The sequence below is a fragment of the Galeopterus variegatus genome, unplaced genomic scaffold, assembly GCF_000696425.1.
Source record: "Galeopterus variegatus unplaced genomic scaffold, G_variegatus-3.0.2 Scaffold1870, whole genome shotgun sequence".
Classification (NCBI taxonomy): Eukaryota; Metazoa; Chordata; class Mammalia; order Dermoptera; family Cynocephalidae; genus Galeopterus; species Galeopterus variegatus.
The window spans coordinates 221,552-243,697 of record NW_007727981.1 but is presented as its reverse complement, the minus strand read 5'-3'; the positions used below and the strand labels follow the sequence as shown (position 1 = coordinate 243,697).

At 57.3% G+C, this 22,146-nt stretch overlaps 1 protein-coding gene across 1 annotated transcript in view; it reads left to right on the top strand.

Moving 5' to 3' along the window:
* TPCN2 (two pore segment channel 2) overlaps positions 1–20,653 on the top strand; it is a 38,286-nt gene extending 17,633 nt beyond the window's left edge. Inside the window, exons 14-32 of the mRNA XM_008579371.1 lie at positions 1,914–2,016; positions 3,097–3,159; positions 3,724–3,788; positions 4,381–4,481; positions 5,091–5,172; positions 5,344–5,430; positions 8,747–8,866; positions 8,982–9,041; positions 10,982–11,110; positions 11,884–11,933; positions 13,521–13,620; positions 15,959–16,030; positions 17,366–17,442; positions 17,929–18,010; positions 18,104–18,186; positions 18,738–18,819; positions 19,158–19,252; positions 19,879–20,161; positions 20,285–20,653. Of these exons, the coding sequence (XP_008577593.1) occupies positions 1,914–2,016; positions 3,097–3,159; positions 3,724–3,788; positions 4,381–4,481; positions 5,091–5,172; positions 5,344–5,430; positions 8,747–8,866; positions 8,982–9,041; positions 10,982–11,110; positions 11,884–11,933; positions 13,521–13,620; positions 15,959–16,030; positions 17,366–17,442; positions 17,929–18,010; positions 18,104–18,186; positions 18,738–18,819; positions 19,158–19,252; positions 19,879–19,957 (1,530 nt within the window). The 3' untranslated portion in view covers positions 19,958–20,161; positions 20,285–20,653. The remainder of the gene's footprint in view (positions 1–1,913; positions 2,017–3,096; positions 3,160–3,723; positions 3,789–4,380; positions 4,482–5,090; positions 5,173–5,343; positions 5,431–8,746; positions 8,867–8,981; positions 9,042–10,981; positions 11,111–11,883; positions 11,934–13,520; positions 13,621–15,958; positions 16,031–17,365; positions 17,443–17,928; positions 18,011–18,103; positions 18,187–18,737; positions 18,820–19,157; positions 19,253–19,878; positions 20,162–20,284) is intronic.
* Positions 20,654–22,146: the final 1,493 nt, after the last annotated feature.

Here is a 22,146-nt window from a genome sequence, read left to right as displayed (position 1 = left end):
TGCCTGAAAGGGTTGGCCCTCCAGACCCGGGTGTCTGCCCCTGAAGGGGAACTGGGATGAGGGAGGTGGGCATTGTGTAATTGTGGAGCAGACCACCGCTGGGCCTGGTCTTGGCGAGAGTCCAGTTCCCTGCCAGAGGTTGAAGTTTGGAGGCACATATGATGGCAGCTGACCTGTCCTGGGTTCCTTGTCCTCGGCCCCCTTGCCAGCCTGGCCTGGAGGGCAGGTCGGGAATGGGAGGCCTGGGTGGGAGCTGCCATGTTTCTGGGTGGCCTTGCTCAGTGCCCCGGCTCTGCTGCTGGGAGCACAGTGCCTGGTCTTGTTTTCGCTCCTTTTAGAAGCGCTGTCTAGAGCCACGTGCTCATCATCTCCTGGCCTTGCTCACTGTGAAGGTCCCACATGGATTTCTTTTCAAGAATCAGGGTTGGTGTTCAGGGCGCCTGGTCCCCCAGCAGCAGCAATGGCATCGTCCCGTTTTACATATGTCCTCCTGGGTCAGAGTCAGGCTGTCTGTCGTGTTGAGACCCAGGACCCTGTGCTCCCCTGCAGAGCTGTGGCTTGGAAGGGGGCTCCGGGCTTGGAAGGCCACGGCTGTGGGCTGCTCTGTTCGGGGAGCAGAGGTGGCTAGCTGGGACTCGGCCCGGGAAGGTGTCTACTGCCCTGGGAGGCCTTTTATCTCCATGGGCCTCAGTGTCCTTGTCTGTAAAATGGCCCAGGTGCTAGAATGTTCCTCAGTGGGCAAGAACCCCAGTTCTGAGCTTGGCTCAGTGGGCTCTTAGTGGGTGGGGGGGATTGTTTTACATTTATCTGAATGTGGCGGTTCTGACTGGGTCGGGGTGGGAGGGGCGGGCCCAGGAGGCTGAGCTTAGCTCTGCGGTTCTGTGGTCCCACGGTTCCTGTGCGTCCGCGATGGCTCTGCTTCATGGCCCCCGGCCCTGTGACCTCCTCTCATTCTCCCTGTGTCTCCCACCCCCAGCAGTTTGTGGAATCTCTTACATCGTTGGCTCATCTGTCCTTGGGGCTCCATGACTGGGCAGACCAGGTGGCAGTGCCATTTCATAGATGGAGACTCAGAGGCCCTGGTGTTAGTGTCATGCCCTGGGCTGAGGCAGGAGGGGTGGCCTGTGCAGGAAGAGTGACTGTGTGGATGGCTTCTGCAGAGAGGGCCCTTGGCTGGCAGCTGGGAACTTGGCTTTGAACAGTCCCTAAGTAATAAGGTGGTTTTGTGTGCTTGGGTGCTGAATTCAGCTGCCCACACTGTTCCTGCAGCCAGTCTGGCGTGCAGGGGTCACCATTGTCTAGCTGGAGGTCTGGAGGCTTGGAAGGCAGGGGGTGCCTGCGTGGCAGCCCCAGTGAGAACCCCAGGCTTGGGTGGAGTCACCTCCGGGGCAGAAGCACTGCACGTGTTTGCTGTGATTGGCGACAGGGAGCCCGGCTGTGCGTGAAGCCCCCACGCAGATCACTGTGATGAACCCAGCCCTGAGCAGCAGGCCGCTGGTTTCCGGGAGGGGTTGTGAGAGCAGGCGAAGGCTCTCCCAGGGGCTCATGATCCAAGTCCCAGCTCTGACTGGCTTTCGGTCTCACTTCACACATAGTGCATAGCTGAGTCAGGTTGCACGGGGCCAGCGGGCCCTGTATGTGGTCTCTGGTTGCTAGGCTGTGGTGCTGTCGGGCTGGCTGAGGGCTTCTTACCGAGGTTCTGGGCAGGACTGCATACATGGCCGTGGCCGTGTGCCTGGATGGTCTCCCTGGACGTCTGCTCTTGTGCCCGGAGATCCTGAGTTTGGTCCTGCCTGGCCATGAGCTTGGAGCCTGTGGGGAAACAGGGGTGCAGGCCGGGCGGCCAGCTGCGTGGCCCTGGCCCTGCAGGGCAGAGGCCCGGGTAGCTCCCCCATGGCCACATCTGTTCTCAGCAGGATGATGAGCAGAACAAGGAGAGGCTGACCTACTTTCGGGACCTGCCAGAGGCGCTGACCTCCCTGCTGGTGCTGCTGACCACGGCCAACAACCCCGATGGTGTGTGCAGAGCCAGGGCAGCACCCTGGCGAGCCTGGCATGGGGGCAGTTTTGGGAAACCAAGTCTTTGAGCTGGGCAGGGGTGTTTGAGGCCTTTTATTAACAGGTGGGGGGACGAGAGGGTGGAGCCCGGGCAGCACCCTGGCGAGCCTGGCATGGGGGCAGTTTTGGGAAACCGAGTCTTTGAGCTGGGCAGGGGTGTTTGAGGCCTTTTATTAACAGGTGGGGGGACGAGAGGGTGGCACTGGCCTTCCTCTCCTGTTCTCTCCTTCCTTCCCCGGCTTTCCCTTCTCTCCTTTATTGTTTTTCATTTTCCCTTTTTCTCTTTCCCGCTTTTCCTTTTTCTTTCCTTTTCTTTCCATTCTGTCCTTTGCTTTCTTGCTCCCTCCTTTTTTTCTGGGTTCCTTTTGTCTCCTCTTTCCCCTTGTCTCCTTGCTCCATTGACAAATGGTGGTGGTTGGTGGGGTCCCTCTGGTGGCCTCCTCTTGAGGCCCACCTGTGGCCGCCTGGCGCCCATGGGGGGGTGCCCTTGGCAGCATCATGTGTGAGAGACCCTGGGGTCTTAGCTGGTCCTGATGCTTCAGCTGCTCCAGCTGCTCCAGCCGTGTGGTGTGGCCAGGATGGGGAGGCTGTAGACCTCCTAGGCTCAGCTGTGGCCTGGCTGCCCTGCTGGTGCCTTTCATCTTGGCTCAAGGATGGTCACTGACCACAGAGACCTTCCAATGAGGGCGGCCTGGGAGCTTCCGCGGCCTGGGAGCTTCCGCACCCAGGGAGAGCTGTGCAGCCGACCCTGAGCACAGTCCCCGTATGTCCTGTGAGTCTCAGCAAGTCACTGCAGGGAGGGCTGAGTTGTCCGTGGGGAGTGGTCTCAGGGAGGCAGATTCAGCTCAGCCTGAGGGACGAACATCCTTGATATGTAGTGAGTTTCCTGTTCCTGAGCTTGTGTGCACAGAGTCGTGAGGGTTGGAATTTGGACAGGAAGGCAGCACAGAGCCTGCTTTCTGTTGAGGAGGGAGCAGCGTAGGGTCGTGCACTGAGGTGTGAGCGTGTTTTCCCTTTCTCTGATTTCCTTTCTTTCAGTGATGATCCCTGCATATTCCAGGAATCGGGCCTATGCCGTCTACTTCATCATCTTCATCATAGGTGAGTGTGGGCACGTCGATGGTCGCTTGGCCAGGACTCTTCCTTCTGTGACAGGATCCCCAGCCATCGGGGGCAGGGCTGCCCTGTCATGCCCCACCACTGTAACTGCGCCTCCTGAGCCCCTGACCTCATACTTTCACCTCAGTGTGACCCCACCCTAGAGCTTCACCGCGGCCAGGGTGTCCCCGACCTTGTAACTTCACCTCAGTGTGTCCCCAGCCCTGTGGTGTGTGGTCTGTGACCGCTGATGACCTTGTCCGTCCTCCCACCCATGACTGGGCAGGACAGGTGGCACACCCATATGATTGAAGGGCACACGCCAGCCCACGCTGAGGGCCTTGCTGCAGGCCCCGTGGTGGAATCGGGGGCATTCTGTGGGCTGTGAAGGTCCTGACCCTCCTCTACCCTCCTGTGAACCCTGGGTGCCGTGCCACGCTGACCCTCTGGGCCCCTGAGTGTCACCCCAGCTCTGGGCTGCCCTCGGGGTTGGTTTGGCTGCTGCTCCTTCCAGACTCTGCCACTGCCCATCGTGTCCCCTGTGACTGTGGCTTCTTCCCCCCAAAGGAAGCTTGTTTTTGATGAACCTGCTGACGGCCATCATCTACAGCCAGTTCCGGGGCTACCTGATGGTGAGCTGGCTGCCAGCCTGCTGGGCAGTGTTGGAGCTACCTTGGAGACCATGCAGGGCAGGACCTAAGCTGGCCAGACAGGTGGCCCCTTGGCCTTGCTGGCCAGGCCCTGGCGGTGGCGGGAGGGCGGGAAGTGCCCCTTCTTGTGGGTGAGCCCTAGACACCCCGTGTGTCATTGCCACATGCCGTTGCAGGAGTGCAGGAGTGCAGGAGTTGTTGCCACGTCCACCCAGTTGTTGCCATGTTCCCTCCCCTGCCTCCCCCCACCCCCCAGAGAAGATGTCACAGATCACAGCTCCCAGGGCAGCTTACCCCAGAGCCTCTCGTGGTGGAGCTGGGGATCCAAACACACAGAGAAGAAATGCACACCTTAGTGAATTGCTCAGTGAGCTGTGCTGTCGGGCCCCGCTCCTGCCTGGGCCTTGGCTGGGCTGCTTCCTTTGAGGATTGTCCCCTGGAGTCTGTGTGACTGACTCCTGATGGGCGAGTGGCTGCTCCCAGGCTTTCCCCTTGTCCAGGGAAGGAGGTGGGGATGAGGGGATGTATGACCAGGAGGGTTGAGGGGGACCACTCAGATGTGTCCTCCTTGCAGAAATCTCTCCAGACCTCGCTGTTCCGGAGGCGGCTGGGGACCCGGGCTGCCTACGAAGTCCTCTCCTCCATGTCAGGGGAGGGAGAAGCTGCCCCTTGGGCGTGAGTGCCGGGCCCCTCTTCTTCGTGGGGAAGTGAGAGCTGCTGTGCTCTGTGAGGGGGGTTCATTAGGGGTTTCCCAAGCACCGCCTGTGCCTTGCCCCCTGCTGGCCAGACTAGATGTAATACTCCACCTCCGATCAGCCACATCCGCCGTGATCTGGGGTTCCCGTAGTTCTTGCATTTGAGTCAGTTTGTCTGTCCTTGTGACCCCGTGGAGATCGTGGGCTGTTACTGGGGTGTCAGAGCCAGAGGTGTTTGGGTCACTTGTCCACTCTGGTGTCTTGTCTGTAAATGAGGGCAGAGAGCTTGAGGGTGTCTCCATGGAAGGTTCTGATCCTGATCTCTTAGTAGTGGTGGAGTCTCAGTTGGCCCCTCTTTAAAGGGGGTCAGTAGTGTCTCCCTGGGGATTTTAGAGTACAGGAGACTGTAAAGTGCCTGCAGTGCTGGACCGTGATAGAAGCTTCTTAGTTGAGGCTCTGGTCATTGCCCAGGGCTGCAGTGGGGACTCGTGGCCAAGCTCAGGCCAGAAGCCAGGGGTGAAGCACCCAGGCCAGGATTCTGAGGAGGGCTCAGCTGGCCATGCTCACTGGGTTTTTTTTTAACCCATAGAGTTGGGGTGAAGCCCCAGAGCCTCCTGAAGGTGCTTCAGAAAGTCCAGCTGAACAGTTTCCACAAACAGGCCATTATGGAGGTAGATGCTTCCCCCATGCCTGCCCCGCCTGCTTTGGGGTCCCTCCTGGGAGGTCCCGAGGGCAGCAGCCCTTTTACAGGACTGGAGTTGTGGCTTGAGACCAGCCCGGTGTTCCCAGCCCCGCTGGGGTGGCTCACCTTCTGCTCTGGGCTGCGTGTCCCTCCTCTGCAGAAGGTGCGATCCTACGGTGGTGTCCTGCTGTCCACAGGCGAGTTTCAGAACCTCTTCAATGAGCTTGACAAAAGCGTGATCAAAGAGGTAAGTGGGGCTGGCCTGAGTCTCCTGCCCAGGGCCAGCGGGGGCTTTCCGGTGTCTGCCATGGATCAGCAGGAGACCTCTTAGTGACCAGGGCCAGGGCTCGCCTGTTGGGGATGCTTCTCCTGGGATGGGGAATGGGAACGAGATTCACTTGGCATGTGGAAACAGGGGTGGGGGGGGTTGTTGACCTCATGAAATTCACCAGACCCCAGGAGCTAGTCTGGGTCATGCCTGACACAGAGTTTTCTCCATTTCCGTGACGAACTCTCCTCTTCTGTTTCTCCTTCCCTGGGAAGGCTGGACACTGGTCCTCTCCAGGGCCTTTGACTTTCATCCTTGACACTGATTTGCAAGTTGCCACGTGGGCCTTGGCATCCAGCTAAGCCCCATGTCCAGAGGCCTGGAGTGGGTTTCTGGGGGTGGACGGAGATGCTGGGAAGCAGCTGAGGGGTTCGCAGGAGTTTGTTGGGGCAGTGGAGGGGCTGCTTAGCCTTGAGAGGACCCAGCTGGATCTGGAAGTGGGAAGGGCACAAAGATGCGGAGCCAGACATCTGTTGGTTGGGCTCCTGCCAGTTCTGTCGCTGCTGTCGGTTTGCTAAGGCTGCCGTAACAGAGCGCCGCAGAGCGGAAGGCTCGAGCGCAGGCCTTTGTTCTCACAGTCCGGAGACTGGAAGTCCGAGATCAGAGTGTCACAGGGTTGGTTCCTGCTGAGTCCTCTCTCCTGGGCTTGCAGATGCGTCCTCTCTCTCTGTGTTCATGTGGTTGTCCCTCTGGGTGTGTCCGTGTCCTGACTTCCTTCTGTTATAAGGACACAATCTTAGGGGATTAAGGTCTACTATAATGACCTCATTTTACCCTAATTACCTATTAAAAGGCTCTATCTCCAAATCAGTCAACATTCTGAGGTAATGGGGGTTAGGGGCTTCATCTGGTGAATTTTGAGGGGGACGAAATTCAGCCCATAACCATCAGCGCCTCTGGGATTCATTGTCAGCCTCTGAGGCCTCAGGCCACCATCAAAGGTGGTTTTCTGAAAAATGTGTTTTTTTAAGGCCCTTTCAGACCATCTGGAGCTGGGTCCCACCTCAGCCTGAGCTTTGGGTGCTACATATGTGTTCCTGTCGTCATTTGGGGCATCCCTTCTGGGGCAGTGTTCCTCAGAAGGTGGCACCCCCACCCCCCTTGGGACATGGGAGGCCATTGTGGTGACATATCATCAGGTGGCACGTTGCATGTTGATGCCGTCAAACCTCTGTGTGGGACGAGGCCGGGCAGTGGAGGTCACCTTCAGGTGCACATTTTGCAGAAACTGTGGAGACGGTCTTCAAATGACAGAAAATTGGGAAATGACATTCTAGATAATGGTGCTTGTTCTAGGGCTGGAAGTTTGTGGGGCACAGGAGGCAGCTGTTAGCAGCTTTCATAGGCCAGATTTGCTATGATTTGTCCCTTTCCCAGGTGCAGGCACACTCAGGCAGGGAGAAGGCAGTCAGTATAAAGGCTTCTGGAAAGGCAGTGCTCATCCTCAGGGTCTAGCTCAGTGGTGTCCTCTGAGCCACTGGGCTCTCCCTGGGCAGTCGCCTCCTGACCTAGGATCTGCTGAGTCCTGACTGTTCAAAGCTGATTCTCCCACCCTCTTCTCGTGTCAGGATTTGATGATAGAAAAGGAGGTGCTTCCTCTGCTGCTGCAGAGCAGGGGTAGGTGGATTGCATGGGTCATGGCTTAGTGGAGGGGCCCATGCCTGGCATGGGTCAGGGAAGGCCCAACATACAAACCACGTCCCTGCTCTGGTCGTGTCTGTCCTAGCCCGGCCTTCTCCTCTGTGGCCCGCAGGATGGCAGAGTCTTTGGCTGGTTTGCCTGGGTAAGAAGGAAGCAGCCCTCCCCGGAGCAGCCGGGCTCAGGCCCTCAGCAGGCAGTGGTGTGGGCATGCAGAAGGATTTGGGTACCAGTGTGGGCAGGTGGCCTTGGGCACTGCTTTCCACATTGAGAACTGTGGGAGGTTGGGAAAGTTACGAGCTAGTCAGGCTGTGGCTGTAGGTCACCAGGGGACCATGTGTCTGGGTGTATGGGTGGGACAGAATGCTTCTAGATGTCCTCACACGACACCTGTGATCCATGTGTAGCACCTGGAAACCCAGGGAAGCTATGCCCTCCTAACATGTCCTCCGGTGCCCTCTGCTGAGAAAATCTCATCTCGTGTTCACTGTGGGCTAGAGATGCTGAAGGGGACTCTGCCCATGCGGCAGAGTGGGTATTGAAGGGTGAGCTGGGAGTTGGGAGGCAATGAATTGGTAACTGGCACAACCAATTTGGGTCCTGCTCCAGAATAGCCACTGTGATCAATTTGATATTTTGGTGTTTTCCTTCCAGACTTTTCCCCATGCAATCACAGGCATATGCGTGCACCTGAAGAAACACTTGCATTGTTTTTCTTTGACATATAAACGAGGCGTTGTGGTTTCCACTCCACAGCATCTTGCAGATCTTCCCATTTTCGTGTGGGATATCTTGTGGGGACGCACTGTTCTCTCTGCCTGTCTGATGCAGTGGCAGCTCTTCACATGCAGCTGTTGGGCACATAAAATGTGGCTGTTGCCTCTGAAGAGCTGAGTGTTTAATTTTACTGAACTAAAATTTCAACAGCCACATGTGGCTAGTGGCTCCTGCGTGGGTCAGCAGGTGCAGGTCCACCTCCTGCTCCTCCACTGCTGTGTCATGGTGCATCGCTGAGGAATGTCTAGCTTGTTCCTGCTGTTTGCTGCAGCCACCATCTTGCGCCTCTGTCCTTGTGCACACATGGAAGCGTCTAGGGAAGCCACCGAGCTCTGAAAGTGCTCGGTCTGAGAGCTTTAATGTTAGTAGTTACTGCCAGATTGTCTGCTGTGGCTCCCCACTCCTGCCTGTTCACACTGTGTGAGTTTATTTGTCCTGTGCTAAATTTTCATGGCTGTTAACATGCCATTTATATGTATTTTTTCACACAGCATTTTTCATATTGTGGACAATATTTACATACATTTAAGATGACTGTGTAATATTACAACATGATTTACTTACAGCATCAATGGACATTTAGGTTATTTTTGCCTCTCTTTTGGTAATATAAAGACCACTGCCATGAACATCGTTGTGTATGAAACTATTTCTGTGTTTGGGATTATCTCTTTAGGTTGGGTAGACTAGGATAAGAAGTAAGTTGAGAGTAGGTAGGAAAAAGTCGAATTCCAGAATAAGGGGGTACAGGCATTTTTGGGCTCCGATAGCCACGGCCACCTGCTGGAATGTGTTTCTGAACACATGTCTTTCCTTCCAGCACCCGCCGAGGCCCCAGTACCAATCTCCGTTTCTGCAGAGCGCCCAGTTGGTCTTCGGCCACCACTACTTTGACTACCTAGGGAACGTCATTGCCCTGGGAAACCTGGTGTCCATTTGTGTGAGTGAAGGTCCGCCCCCGTGTTTCCCACCCCCTTGCTCTCCCGCCTGCACTTGCCTGTCCCCTGTGCTGTGCCTGCCAGGTGAGTGAGCTGCCCTGTGCTCCGGCTTTGCAGGTGTTCCTGGTGGTGGATGCGGACGTGCTGCCCCAAGACCGTGATGACTTCATCCTGGGGGTAAGCTCTGAGGTCGCACTGTCAGGCCGTCAGCCTGGCCAGGGGACGAGGGAATCAGAAGGGGGCAAGGGGGCCTGGTAGGAGGCGGGGCTGCCTTCATACAGAGCGAATCATTCTGTCTTCTGTTGTTGTGGGGTGGCTCAGGTTCAGAGGGTGGGAGTGGGGGGTGTGTTGGAGGAGGAGGTGCACCTGAGGAGGGGTCCCTGGGCCCATGGGGGGTGCTGGAAGAGGCTAGTGCAGGCAGCGGGAGCAGTAGGTACAGGCCTGAGGTGAGCGAGCCCAGTGCCAGGGGGATGGCAGAAGGTCGTGGAGAGAAAGGACACCAAAGGGGCAGTAGGCATGACCATGGGGGTCTTCCTGGCTGTCTGGCTTTGGGATTTGAGCTTTTACTTGTTTGCTCTTTCCCAGCCATATAAAATATATTGTGAACTCCTTTCCTGATGTTAAAATGTCTTGTCAAATTCCTGAGGAATTTAAAAAGTATTTCCATTTTGGATTTTAAGTGACATAGCACCACCACCCCTATGTTATTTTATGCCAATAACATAACAAAGGATGCATGTTAAAGTTTATTTTAGTGCAGTATATTATGAGAGATATTAAGTTGATGAAAGCCATGTAATTTTTCTTAATTTGTAAGAAAAAGGTTGATTTGTCAAATTAAAAAATGACACGTCGTGTTATGTGTATTGAATATAGAGTGAACTTTGTCATAGCATCAAACATGGAAACATGGCTTTACTAGTGTGGTCTTTGGAATTCTTCTACTTTATGCTTAAAGGAAGTAAATTTTTATTTTCTTAATTTTGTTGTACTTTTTTCCTGGATTAGATTAGAAGGATTCAGCTTCCTCTTTGTGGATGACATGTTGCAGGGGTGGCTGGTTTTTATTCCCGATAAATGTCAAACTGGATAGAGTTGACCTGTGTTTTATTGTTTTAAATGATAGTTTTTTAAGCACTGGGGTGAGCTTTGATTTTTTGTGAGGTACTTTGGCCAGATGAATGCCACTTGGGGGTTCTCTCGAAGCTTGTCTCGGGTGACCGTGCATCATTTATGCCCATCTGTAATTGCTGCTGTTGCAGGGTCAGAAATGTTTCCTCTTCCTGTCTTTAGCAGCTGTGTCCTTTGGGCTGTGATTGTGACAGTGTTGACTGAGAACAGGTGGGATTTAGGCTGGACAACTGGGGGGTGGCCGTAGCGCCAGCTGAGTAAAGCACACCCTGCTCCACCTGCCCCTGCAGGTCTCTGCACACAGGGGAGGGAGGGGCCCACATGGCCCCTTTAAGGGAAGAGCTACTCCATATTTTACTTACTGTCTTCAAAAAAGGCAGTGGCACAGTAGTCTGAGACCACCTTTGATGAGGAACCCCCCGCAACCGTCCCCTCCAGGGATTGGGAAGAAGCTTCTGCGAGCTGAGAGTCTCTGTCTGGGGGCCCCCAGCTCAAGTGCATATTGGTAGAGATCACTGTGATGGCCCGGGGAGGCCTGGGGGTGTGCAGATGTGCCCGTCAGTGTACAGGGCACCCTAGGAGAGAGTACAGAGTACAGAGCAAGAATGGGGTGCTAGGGATACCCCATGTATGAGGGGTGGGGGCCTGGGAAGGAGCAGCAGAGTTGTGGGAAGAGAAGGGGGATGCGCTGATGGGCTCCATGCTCCACAGCCAGCTCCTGTGCTGGCATAGGATGGGACTCGAGAGGCCCTGTCCCAGGCCCCCCATGGGCCAAGATGATGACCAAACGACTGAGTGGCTGCGTGGCCCTGTGGCCAGGGGTGAGGCTGGGTGGGACCGGTGGCACAGGGCTCTTCCCAGGCCCCCCATGGGCCAAGATGATGACCAAACGACCGAGTGGCTGCGTGGCCCTGTGGCCAGGGGTGAGGCTGGGTGGGACCGGTGGCACAGGGCTCTGACGCTGGGCATGTCTCCTGCCCTTCCAGATTCTCAACTGTGTCTTCATCCTGTACTACCTGCTGGAGATGCTGCTGAAGGTGTTTGCACTGGGCCTGCGAGGGTACCTGTCCTACCCCAGCAACATTTTTGATGGATTCCTCACCATAGTCTTGCTGGTAAAGTTTGAGATGGGCTGAGGCCCGGCCTCTCCTGGCGGGCGTGTGAACCCCCCGTGGCTTTGCGCTGTGTTCCATCTCAGGCCCCCCTGAGCACCGGCGGGCCATAGGAAGTGGGGCTCCTGCCTTGAGTGACGAGGGCTGGCGGGGCGACCTGCCCCCAGCCAAGCTGCCTGGCAGGCAGGGGCCGCAGGAGGCTGGGTTTCTGCTGCATCCGAGTGTCATGGGAGGCAGGCTGTCACTCCTGGGCCTCCCTCGGAAAGGACTCGCAGCCGTCACCAGCTAACCCAGCCCCGGGTACGGCATCTAATGCTGCTGATCACAGCGTGACCTCAGCGTGGGCAGAGTGAAGGTCCTTGGGGTCCCAGGAACCCAGGGCATTCTTGGGAAATGTTCCTTCCCCCAGACACTGAGAGCGTGGGGGTCGCACTTGGTGTGCACGTGTCATAGTGGTGGTAGCAGAGCGACATTGACTCGCATGGGGCCAATTAGAGCCAGTGGGCCCCTTGGGACACAAGTGAGGAGGATGCGACCAAGTGCCTTCTCCCACATCTGCCCTTCCTTGTCCCCCAGTTCCCGAGGCCAGAGTGTCTTTCCAGCTGAAGGAAGTCCTGACATCTGTAACCAACCCAAGGAGACACGGGCAGAGCTCTGAATTCTCCCTGAAAGCCCGTTTTGGGGAGAAAGCGTTAGACGTGAGCTTTATAATTCCTTTAAAAGCTGCCCAGATTAGCGTTGCTGTAGCGATGCCTTCTTTTCTTTTGTAATTAAAGGTTTTGGAGCTCTCAACTCTGGCTGTGTACCGATTCCCACACCCAGGCTGGTATGTGACTGACGAAAACCGAGGGAGGCTACAGCAAACACATGCCCCCAGCGCTCCCCAGGGAGGGTCTCAGCTGCCCCACGAGGTCCCGGGCCTCCCTGTAGGGCAGGCTGTGTGATTGCTGAGCAGGCTGCTGCCCCTGCCAGCCGAGCATCACATGGGAGCAGAGCCCCCGTCACTCGCAGAGTCCTCTCTGGAGATCATGGGTGTCCTCCAGCTGCGGCGGGAGGCGGTTGCGCTTTCCTTCTGGGCTGCTGCTCTTAGCACTGTGATGGGACATGTGGCCCCAGATGTGCTGGGCCCAGCAGCAGAGATGCCCAGGTCTGGGCGTCCTGTGATCAGTGGGATTGGGCTGGGCCCCTCTGCTGGTGGGAAGGTCCAGGTTTGAGCTCCCGCCCGGCAATATGGCCTTGGGTTTCCACCTCCCTCTCTGGGCATCAGTTTACCTCCTGCATAATGGTGGGGGCCTGGGGCCCAGGGCTCACTGAACTTTTATGATGTGGCTTGAGCCCCACTTCCCCCAGTTCTGGCCTCTCAGAGGGATGCAGGGCAGGGAACCCAGAGTGCTTCGCAGCCTTGTGCCGTCCTGTGCAGTGAGGCTGTTCTGCCCAGCACCAGGTTGGTGCTGCAATGCTCCTGTGAGCCTGTGATTTGGGCCCAGAGCGTGGCACAGAAACAGGAATGGGGTGGGCACAGGGCCCCAGCAGGCACATTTGCTGGCTGTGGAACCTTTGTCAGGTCTGGTCTCTTTTGGCATCACTGTCTGTACTTCTTTCATTTTAGATAGTGGAGCAGCTAGGAACAGCTCGGGACAGGCAATAGGGCTCAAAAGCTCCTGCCGTNAGATAGTGGAGCAGCTAGGAACAGCTCGGGACAGGCAATAGGGCTCAAAAGCTCCTGCCGTTTAGAGTCACCTCCCCGGGAAGCCCCAGGAGCTGTTTACCTGGGTGGACAGGCAGGGTTGGCACACTGTGCACCAGGCAGCTGGGCCCAGCATGAGTGCCTGACCTCGGTGGCCGTGGGGAATCATGGTGGTGACATTCTGGGTGAGAATGGGTTTAAGTAGAAATGAGCACAGAGAGGCCATGAGGGATGCCAAGGGGTGGGTGGAGCAGGGATGGGGACAGGGGATAGGGTCAGGGGATGAGACAAGGTCAGGGGTCAGGGTCATGGGATGGGGTCTGGGTCACGGGGTAGGAGTTGGGGGATGGGGTCAGTGGACAGGGATAGGTCAGGGGTCAGGGGACATGGGATGGGTCTCGCCCAGTCTGCTGAGACCTAAGCTCTGGCAAATCCCAGCATCTGGAACCTCAGTGGTCTCCTTTGTAAAGGAGGGTCTGACGTCTGATGCTGCCAGTGTGGGGCTGTGCTGGAAGGTGCTGGTGTGGCTGGGACTGCCAGGGCAATGGGAGTTGGGACAGCAGGAGGGCCCAGGCTCTGACCTGCCATGCTGGGGCTTTTCTGCTTGGTGTTGGCTACGGTGCCCTCTCTGTGCCTCTGTCTGTCTCTCACAGCCGCCCGTCTCCTTGTGTTCTTCTCGTCGGTATCCTGGGCTTCTCCCAACCCGACTCCTGCATGTCTCTCCAGGAAGCCGCCGATGCTGGGCCTGCTGTCACTATGGGACATGACCCGGCTGCTGAACATGCTCATTGTGTTCCGGTTCCTGCGCATCATCCCCAACATGAAGGTGCGTGGCGTGTCTGGCTCCTATGCTCGCCTGGCTATCCTGTTAGAGGTCTGAGGGCCTGGGGCAGGGAGGGACCCAGGACCGTCCCCCTCATCTGGGCCCCTGGGATGTGCCCTCAGCCCTCTCCCGCATCCTGTGCAGCTGGAGTGGGGTAACAGGAAGTGAGAGCATCCTGCCTTGCATTGCTGGGTGAGGACAGTGGGGCCTGGCTGGGAGCGGGAGCAGCCACGTGCTCTGTGGGGCCCTGGCACCTGAAAGGGTGGGGGCTGGAGCCTGGGGATCAGGGAGTTCCCACGTCTTCTGAGGTTTCTGGAAAGGCCTCTGGCATGTGCTCCCAGTGGCTGCTAGTGGTGAGGGGCAGAGGTACGACTGGCCAGGGAGCTCATTTCCAGGTCCCTTAATGCAGGGTTGGGGAGGCTTGTGACCGTCTCCGAGCCTTGTTTTCTCCTGCTGTTCCCATGAGGAGGATCAAGCACCTTGAAGGGGAGGGGGAGGCAGGGGTGACCAGGCTCACCCGTTCTGGCTCTAGTTCCCTAAGAAGTTTTCAGGAGAAAAGAAACCCGAGGGTATCAGACGCCTCTTCTGAGCGTCCAGGTCCTTCCTCTCTCCACGCTCATTCTTCTGCTGAGCTGTGCACCTGTCCCACCTGTGGCTTCCCGTTAGCCCAGCAGTATTTCCCATGCGGAGGTGGCTCGGGTCCTGAACGCAGGTTGGGGCTACTGTGCTGGGGCCTTCATACATGTATGCACGCGCTCACACACGACCACACACACAGCCATACATGATTACATACGTGATCGTACACATGTGATTTCATACATGTACACACTATCATGTGGTCACAAACTTAAGCACGTATCATACATGAACTACATGCATACACACAGAAGACGTAACCACATACACATGTACATATGCACACGACTGGACGCACACGCACACACACATGCACTTCATGGTTTCTGCCTGTTAGTGTTCAGCTGTATGATTTTATTCCAGTGTGTCGGGCGGGTAGATTGGGCTGATGGGAAAGCTGTTTTCTGGGTGCAGTTGTGTGGGAAGAGCCACCTGTGTGTCTGGGCCTCTCTGGCTGGCCTTGTGCGGCCCCCTTTCTCAGACTTGACTTCTGGGGCGGACCGGCCTCCTCCAGATCTGCATTCTTTGGTGCTGCTAGACCCCCTAAGAGCTCACCCGTCCTCAGAGGGTCAGCAGGCAGAGCATGGTTTGAGGTCCCGGACACGAGGGCTTTGCCAAAGGACTTGGAGCTCAGCACTCACATGGGGCTGGGTGGGTGGGGTTACCTGAGTGTGTGCAGGTATGTGTTCACCAGTGTGAGGCGTGTGCGGGGAATGTGGTGTTAGGGTGTGTATCGGTGGATGTGGAGTGTCTGGGTGTGGACAGGTGTGTAGGGGTGGCTGTGGGGGCGTGTACAGGTGTATGGGTGTTGTACAGGTGTGTACAGGTATGTATGGTAGCTGTGGAGTGCGTGTGCAGGTGTATGGCTNCACGACTGGACGCACACGCACACACACATGCACTTCATGGTTTCTGCCTGTTAGTGTTCAGCTGTATGATTTTATTCCAGTGTGTCGGGCGGGTAGATTGGGCTGATGGGAAAGCTGTTTTCTGGGTGCAGTTGTGTGGGAAGAGCCACCTGTGTGTCTGGGCCTCTCTGGCTGGCCTTGTGCGGCCCCCTTTCTCAGACTTGACTTCTGGGGCGGACCGGCCTCCTCCAGATCTGCATTCTTTGGTGCTGCTAGACCCCCTAAGAGCTCACCCGTCCTCAGAGGGTCAGCAGGCAGAGCATGGTTTGAGGTCCCGGACACGAGGGCTTTGCCAAAGGACTTGGAGCTCAGCACTCACATGGGGCTGGGTGGGTGGGGGTACCTGAGTGTGTGCAGGTATGTGTCCACCAGTGTGAGGCGTGTGCGGGGAATGTGGTGTTAGGGTGTTGACACGAGGGCTTTGCCAAAGGACTTGGAGCTCAGCACTCACATGGGGCTGGGTGGGTGGGGTTACCTGAGTGTGTGCAGGTATGTGTTCACCAGTGTGAGGCGTGTGCGGGGAATGTGGTGTTAGGGTGTTTATCGGTGGATGTGGAGTGTCTGGGTGTGGACAGGTGTGTAGGGGTGGCTGTGGGGGCGTGTACAGGTGTATGGGTGTTGTACAGGTGTGTACAGGTATGTATGGTAGCTGTGGAGTGCGTGTGCAGGTGTATGGCTTGGTGGTAATTCACTTGCCCTGGCTTGCTTTTCCAGTCAGGGTCTGGGCAGTGGGCAGGGTTGGTGTCCCCTCGGTGGGGCAGCAGGGTTAAGGGCTGTGCTTTCTCCATCTTCAGCCGATGGCTGTGGTGGCCAGCACCCTCCTGGGCCTGATCCGGAACCTGCGGGCATTCAGTGGGATCCTGGTGGTGAGTCCTCCTTGGGGTGGGGCTGGTGACGGGGAGCTGGGGGGCGCTTGTGAGCAGTGCTCTGGAGGCTGGCGGGGCTGGCTCACTGCTGTAGAAGGAGGGTGCCTGGGTTAGGGCTGCTGCAGATTATTGAGGGAAGTTCAAGGTCAGGGCAGGAAGCCAGAACTCCCTTTGTTCTGGAGAGAGGTCCTTGGGGCTGGGGTGGCTGGTGGCCCCCCCTGGCCACGCTTCCCATGCCAGAGACCCTCTTGGTGACTTTAAATCCCTCATGCTTTCTGAGTCATGGGCCACATTGAGAGATTAATGAAAAAAGACTCAAGAGGCACAAGATTTCACCTCCCAGGGACCCCAAAGCACACATGAACCCCAGGATGAGGTTTTGGCCGTTGCTCCTTAGAATTCATGACCACGTTTGCTGAGCAAACACGTGATGTGACCCTGGCCCCCTCCCCAGGGCCCACCTTCCCATTGAGGAGCTGGTTGGCTCTGCTGAGTGGCTGAGCGTGGGCAGGAGAGGCCCCTGGCCGGGCAGTCCCTGTCAAGGTGACAGTGGGTACGGCTGCAGAAAGCCTGCTGCAGTTGATGCCTTTTTGTGAAGGGGGAGGGTGGGGAGCACTGTGGTGGGGAGGAGGTCCCCAGGGAGCCCCACAGAGCTCTGGCCTATGCTGCTTGCACCTGCACGACTCTGCAGATGCTGGGAGAGACCCTTGCGCAGGCACTGCCTGCCTGGACTGGACCCTTGACTTGCACAGCAGGGGATGCCGAGGCCCAGAAAGGGTCCTGGGCTAGCCCTGCCCGCTGGGGTGTGTTAAGGAGGGGTCTAGGCATGGGCTGCAGTCTGTCTTCTGAGTGTGGCCACCAGGTGCCCGGTTGTGCCCTCAGACACCCCCTGGTGGATGTGGGGAGCGTGTTGGGGGGCCTGGCCAGGTCCTTTCCCCGGGTTGTTTCTCCTCCCCCTCTGGTCCTGTCCTCAGTGGAGCCCAGCAAGGAGCCCGCTCACCACGCCACCTGTCCTGGGTGGAGGCTGAGCTGGGGGGCTGCTCACCCTCTTCCTTGCCCACTCGGCTCTGCCCTCCTGACCTCCCTTCCCCTCCTGCTCCTGGGGTCTGGTTGGCAGCCAGGAGGGGGTAGCCGGGAGCACAGCCCCCGGGTTCCCTGGGGAGTGTCAGAAACACACCACCCTGGGGGAGGCCAGCTGTCTGTTTGGAAGCAGCAGTGCCCACCACAGAGGCAGCACTGGGCTGGGCCCTGCCCACCAGCACCAGCCCAGCCTGCAGGCTCTGTCGAACGAGTGTGGGGGCCACGCTGAGCAGGCCCTCGGCCCCTGCCTTCCAGGTGGTGTACTATGTGTTCGCCATCATTGGGATCAACTTATTTCGAGGCACCATTGTGGCCCCTTCTGGAAACAGCAGGTGAGGTGGCATCTACAGGTACCAGAGAGAACATCTCTGGGGGCACCAGGCGGGGTGGAAGGCGTTGGTGGGCTCAGCGGGGTCTTCCTCCTGTCCTGCCTGCTGGAGATGCTGCTCATGGTGTGGGAGGGAGGGATGCTGTCCCGGTTCCTTTGTCCCCTCCTGCTCCCTTCCCTCCTCTCCTAGGCCCTCGCCTGAGTCTACAAGGGGGCATTTCCCCCATAGCCTGGGGTTCAGAGCATCCTGCTCCCTGTACTGCTCATTGGCTGAGCACACCAGTGGGGTGGGGGTGTTAAAGTGCCACAGGACTTGGTGCCTGACAGCAGCCTGGAGCCCCAAAGAGCACCCCACCCATGGCTGCTACAGAGCTGTTGCTGCCTCGCGGTCTCCATTGCCCAGGGGCCCGAGGGGGTCCATGCTATGCCAGGGGCTACTTGCCTGGGCCTGAGCCCTCACCACTGACCCAGGTGTGTTGTGTCCCCCCAGCCTGGCCCCTGGCAATGGCTCAGTGCCCTGTGGAAGCTTTGAGCAGCTGGAGTACTGGGCCAACAACTTTGACGACTTTGCAGTGAGTCCTGCGCCACTGCCCCCAACCCCCCCGCTCCCCCTGGTCCCTGCCCCTCCCGGACCCTTGCCGACCCTTGGTCTGCTGCCCTTGCAGGCTGCCCTGATCACTCTGTGGAACGTGATGGTGGTGAACAACTGGCAGGTGTTCCTGGATGCGTTTCAGCGCTACTCGGGCCGGTGAGTCACCCTGCCCTGACAGTGGCGATGCTGGGCGCAGGCGCAGTGTCCTCCCCTGCAGGCAGAGTGCTGAGTGCCATAGAGCAGCTCCTGGGAGCGGCCCCTCGACCAGGATAGCCTGGTGGCCTCATCCCTTCCCCCTGTGCATCCAGAGTGGCAGCCGATGGCTCTGGGTTTATACCTGCTATGTGTAAGCAGGTGTGTAGGTGGAGCAAGTGGCCTGCCATGTGTTGGGCGGGGGCTTCTGGCAAATTCCGTGGGAGAGGGGGAGCCCTGGGAGGCTGAGTAAATGGGACAATTCAGCTTGGAGCTGGAAGAGCTCAGACTACCTAAGCAATGGTCCTGGGCTAGAATCCCTGCTCCACCTCACGCTGACCGGGCCACCTTGGGCAACTCAACTGAGCCTGGGTTTGACCACCTTTAACACGGGGAGAGTGATGTCCTCTGTGTTGTGGAGTCACAGGCAGGATGCATCTCGAGTGGTAGTTATCTGTGCTGTTGAATGATCCCCCTGTGCTCATGGTATGGCATGGGGATCCCTGTCTCCATAGGTGGTCGGAGATCTATTTTGTGTTGTGGTGGCTGGTGTCATCCGTCATTTGGGTCAACCTGTTTCTGGCTCTGGTTCTGGAGGTATCAGAAATTCCTGCCTGTAGTTTCTAACTTCCTAATCACAGACCTAAGGCTGCCGGCTGGGCCTGCCTGTACCTCTGAAGGAAGAGTTTGGGCTGGGTCCTTCCCAGGGGGCTCAGTACTGCTGGCCTGGCTGCTGGGGCCCCTTGGGATGCTCCTGACATTCGACACATGGGATTCTCAGGCCCCCGGGGCCAGGGCCGGAGGAGGAGCTTGGGCAGGAGTGGGCAGTCTTTCTGCAGCCCGCAGCCGGGGCTCCTGGAGGAGCTGGAGGGGTGGGGCTGACTTCACCAGCACCCACAGTCACCGGCCACCTTTCCCTCCTTCCCACTTGCCAGAACTTCCTTAATAAGTGGGATCCCCATGGTCACCTACAGCCCCTTGCTGGGACCCAGGAGTCCACCTGCCAGATGACTGGGGAGCTCATGTTCAGGTGCGTGGGTGGGGAGGGCAGGAGGTGCGGGCAAGCCCCCCAACAGCGGCCATCCCCACCCGCCCCGTCCTCTTCCCGGAGCTGCAGCCGAGCAGGAGAGAGAGGCAGAGCTGAGGCTGGGATCCGGGCTTCCTCTGCTCCTGCCTTGGGGGGCTGGATTCTGCCCTGCTCTTGGATCAAGCATGTCTAAGGAATGGTCCTTCAGGTTCTCTTAGTCTCCAGGTGATCTTGTTGGCTAGAAACAGGTGGCCTGAGGAAGCAGCACCTATTTCTCCTCATGGCGACTTTGAAATTGTCCCTCTACTAATACAGAAAAGTGACGATCACCCAGAGGCAGCCTCGGTTCCTGAGCGCTTGCTGGGCTGCTGCAGTGACCTCTGCACAGCCCTGCCAGCCAGCGCAAGGAATGTCGTGTAGACATTGACAGCAGCTGCATCCATCTGAAGCTGGCTCTGAGTCCCGTGTCCCTGTGTCTTTGTCACGCTCGTTTTTGCACGTGTCTGATGGTTTTGCAGGGAGAACCTCCCGTACGGAGGCACTTCTAATGCTTTTCAGTAAGTTCTGCTCACTCGTTTTTGTGAACGTGCCTTTCTCTCCTCATTACACGCCTTCTCCCGGTTCCACAGGGACATCCTAGAGGAGCCCAAGGAGGAGGAGTTGGTGGAGCGGCTGAGCGGTCATCTGCACCTGCGGCTGTGCAGGTGACATCTGGCTGCCTTCCCGGCCGGGGTGGCGGGATGGAGGTGCTGGAGGATGCCAGTCGTGGAAGAGGCAGCTGGTTGTGGCCAAGCAGGAAGACACGTTTCCTTGACAGGCCACTGAGCTGGGGACACATGGAGGCCATGGATGAGGAGCTGTGGCCAAAAGAGCCCTCGCTGCCAGCTTCTCCCTGTAGCCTCTGCAGGACAGATGCTGGCACTTCAGGGCAGCCCCTGTGCCGTGCCACTCTCTTTTATAAGCTGCTTCAGTGAGATGAGCTGTGGCCAAAAGAGCCCTCGCTGCCAGCTTCTCCCTGTAGCCTCTGCAGGACAGATGCCGGCACTTCAGGGCAGCCCCTGTGCCGTGCCACTCTCTTTTATAAGCTGCTTCAGTGAGATTTTTTTAAATAAGGAAAGAGGGGGACTTCATGGGGACCTTTGACAGTCTGAAAAGCAGCCTTCCTTCGTCCATACAAGTTCTGTGGTGCCTTTGCTGCTGGTGGCCTTCAGGGACCAGAGGCCCACATGGGCCTGCACGGGTTAACTGGCAAGTTTCCAGGGTTTTAAGTTTGGGATTTTGGTGGTTTTACCTGAAGGAAACGTCGACCGTGTTTTATTATTCTGTGGTTTGTGTGAGTGTGATTGGGTATGTTTCTTATGGGTCAGAATGTCAGTGTTTTTCATCAACAAGTCTTTCAAAGAGTGGCATCGTCTTATTTCTGCACAACTATAGTCGTTCTTCTCTGCAGCAGGGCTGCCAGGTCCAGTTATTTAGGCTGTGTACTGCACAAGGGCACCTGGCTGCAAGGGTGTGTCCTGGCACGGGGCTGTCTCTTGCAGTGAGGGCGCCTTTTCTGATTTGCACAAAGCCATGTATAAACCAGTGTGGCCCTCCTGTGCATGTCCTCGGGGTGTGTGGCAGAGGGGGCTGGGGTGGGGAGGTGGGGACAGTGAGCAACACATGGAAAGTCACATTGTCACTTGATCCACCCTAGATCCAGATTGACAAATGGTGTGCTCAGTTCAAGTGCTGGTCAGGCGACTGGTGGTACAGTGCCTGGAGGTCTCTGTTGGGAAGGAGTGGAATGTTCATGGGGAAGAATGCGGGACAGATCAGTGGTGTGTGCCGTGGGCGCAGAACGGAAAGTGAGGGCCTAGGTGCGGACTCCACTGCGGGAAGTGACCTCCCCATCTCCCCCTGCTGGTCTGGAAAGTTTAACTAGAAGAAAGTCACTTCTGAAGTGTTCTGAGACCCCAGTGCTTGGGGTTTGGTAAATGCTGGTGAATGTTTTGTATGTCCGCGCACCTTGTAGTTTCTGACTGATCCTGGAGCTTGTCTGGAATCCTGGACATTTACCTGACGTCACTTATGTTTGGGGGGCCTTTGGGGCTGATAATCCCACGCCTGCCCCCGCTGTAGGCTGCCTTCTTAGTGGGCTGTTTTTGGGTGGGGAAGGCCTCATGGAGCGGTGGGCTAGACCACACCCGCTCCCGGCAGCAGGTACTTCTCTGGGGACAAGGGACACATTGCTCAGCTGCTGTGAGCACTGGCTGGGCTGTGTCCCACAGCTCCACCCTCTTTCTGCTGAAGCTTGGGCGCCATCTAGTGGTGGCATAGGGCTCAGTGGACCTCGTTTTAAATGTAGAGTGGTCCCCATAGCCCCCAGAAACAACTCATTGCTCTTCCCAAGCCAGCCCAAGGCCTGCTTCCTCTGGGCATCTCACAGGTCCCCTGAGATCCAAGGCCAGATCCCAGCTTAGCTGTCTGGGTTGCAGGGTTGTCCTCACCTTGGAGTGAGCTTCGTTCTAAGGGATGGGCATGTTGGGTATCTAAGGGATGGGCACGTTGGGTATCTAAGTCTGTGATCTTGGTCCTTTTGTGCACGTCCCAGCTCTGACTCCACAGGTCCAACCTGTGTTCTGGTTTCATGGCTTTTGTGCAAAGAAGTCCCGTCCGATTTTTATTTTATTTTATTTTATTTTTCCTTTTTGTCTTTTTTCGTGTCCGGCAACGGATCGCAACCCTCAGTGTCGCGCCCGCACCAGACCGGGACCGGCAACGGGATCGCAACCCACGGTGTTGCTCCCACACCTCGCTCAGCCAGTGAGCGGCCGGTCTGTATATGGGATCCGAACCCTCGGTGGGAGCGCCGCCGCGCTTCCCAAGCGGCGCACTGTAGCAGTGCGCCACCGGGC